Genomic DNA, 2252 nt, shown 5'->3' on the forward strand with positions numbered 1-2252 from the left:
GTGTAGGACACTAGATATATTCTCAAAAGGCCTACCAAACTCTTCGGCTACTGCTCCAGGATCATATATAAAGAGACCATAAATTTTTAATATAGGCAAGGGAGATGGACAAAATTTCCCTTGTAACTTTCGGATTCTATTCCAGACTAATGAGAGAGGGTAATTATATTTCAATTCGCTTATGTTATTTGATAGATGATTCTTTCCTTGCCTGCTTGAAAGTTATATTTTAATTAGTAAGAGCTCTTTTGTATGTTGTTTTATTGGCTAAACAAGGGTATCTGCAATATCTCTTGTAGTAAGTTCTTGCTATCTTCCGCATCGAAGCAAAGCCATCATTACACCAAGGAACTATAGGACGTCTAGGTTTACCTGATGTTTGAGGTATGGAGAGCATGGCCCCACACAACAATATGCTCACTAAATGCTCATATGCTTTTATTGAACTCTTGAATTAATTTTCTTTCGAAAAATGTCAGTGGATTTATTAAATAATCCACAGTCAGCTTCCCCCACCTTCCATTTGAGTAAACATGGAGATGGTAAATTTTTCACATGATCATTTTGATCTACTGCCCATTGGTAATCTAACCTCAAAGATGAAGAGCAGATAGTGAGGTCTATGGCTTAATCAGAACTGTGGTAAACATCATGACTCATAGGAGAACCGTCATTCATTAAATTTATGTCATTCATGTCAAGCAGTTGTTCTACTATCAAACCCCATCGATCACAATGTGGTTCTCCCCATAGGGAGTGTTTGGCATTAAAGTCCACCATCAATATGAAGGGTTAAGGAAGTTGGTTTATCAAGAATTGCAAGTCATTTAATTTTAGCTGACGAGGATTACCATATGCATCCTGAACTCTATTTTCTAATGTTGGGTCAAGGAAAAGAGAACAAATAGTGATCCATTTGTCATTAAAGAAAAGAATTGCATAAGCCTGCAAGACAGATTTCAGGTGAACAACTCTATGATTAAGAGACTTGCAAATTATTATGCCTTTGCCTCCCCGAGTACGAGCACCTATTAGGGGTGGGGACCTATAAAATGAAAAAAATTATAACCTAAACAGGGAGTAAGATCTCCCAATTTAGTCTCCTGTATACAGATTGCAATTATATTATGTTCTTTAAACAGAGCCCGAACTTGCTCTCTGTTTGAATTAAATCCATGGATATTCCATTTTCTTATACGATTTTTTATGCTCTAATTTGGAAATCTGAAACCTAGAGAGAGATGGGTTGCTAGCCAATCTTTCAGTACTTATTGATCTAGAGAGTGCAAAAGATTTTTTTTTATGCTGGGCCTTAAGCTACCCTTTCAATTTTATCTTTAGTACTTCTATCCTGATCCTGAGAACGTGAAGGTGAAGGGGGAGGAAAGGGCCTTTTTTGTTTAACAGATTGTGCCTCCATTTCCTCACAATCATTGGATCGATGAACTGTTATGAAAGGTAACGGTACAATTTGGTATGAAGAATTCTCAATATTTGGCATTAAGGACTCATCAAGATCTTTAATCGATCCGGTCACAAATGTAGGGGCTATAAGAGCCTCACTAGAAGAGGGTTTGGGAGCCCCACTGAAGGGGGCAGAAGAAGCCCCACCAGAGGGGTCAGAAGAAACCCCACCATAGGGGACAGAAGAAGCCCCACCAGAGGGGGCAGGAGACGCGCCACCAGAGGGGGCAGGAGAACCTCCACCATAGGGGCCAAGAGCAGCCCCACCAGAGGGGGGTGATGGAGCCCCACCAGCGGGGTGAGGAGGAGCCCCACCAGAAGGGGCCAGAGGAGTCCCAACAGAGTATGCCGGGGGAGCCTCACCAAGGGGGGGTGGCAGAGGAGCCACAACTAGGGGGGCCCGAGGAGCCCGACTAGAGAAGTCCCCAGAACTCCTCATTGTATCTGTATAATTTTTTTTTCACTAATAGCTTCTTTGCACGTCCGACACTGATGTGTTCATTAATAGATTTCAGCAATGCCTCTTGCTCTTTCTTCAATACAGGGCATTCTTTATCACGGGCCTGATGGTCACCTTTGCAGTTCACACACACTACAGGTGTTGAACAATCCCCATGCTCAGGTTGGGCACAAGATCCACAAATCTTATTTCTAGTGCAAATACGGGAGGAGTGCCCAAAACTAAAACAATTAAAACACTGATGCACTCTCTGTCTATATGGATGAACTCTAACAATTCCACTGTCAAAAACAATGTCTGGAAGCAAATAAGAATTCACAAAATTTAA

General features: G+C 41.4%; 1 protein-coding gene across 1 annotated transcript in view; it reads right to left on the reverse strand.

Annotated features, from left to right (window-relative positions):
• Positions 1-1903, reverse strand: part of LOC137647972 (epsin-1-like) — an 11933-nt gene extending 10030 nt beyond the window's left edge. The window contains exons 1-2 of the mRNA XM_068380917.1: positions 1429-1903; positions 1-50 (exon numbers count right to left, since the gene is read on the reverse strand). The exon at positions 1-50 is cut by the window's left edge and continues 184 nt beyond it. Coding sequence (XP_068237018.1) covers positions 1-50; positions 1429-1903 — 525 coding nt within the window. The remainder of the gene's footprint in view (positions 51-1428) is intronic.
• Positions 1904-2252: the final 349 nt, after the last annotated feature.

The sequence above is a fragment of the Palaemon carinicauda genome, chromosome 10 (assembly GCF_036898095.1).
Source record: "Palaemon carinicauda isolate YSFRI2023 chromosome 10, ASM3689809v2, whole genome shotgun sequence".
In the NCBI taxonomy this organism is placed as follows: Eukaryota; Metazoa; Arthropoda; class Malacostraca; order Decapoda; family Palaemonidae; genus Palaemon; species Palaemon carinicauda.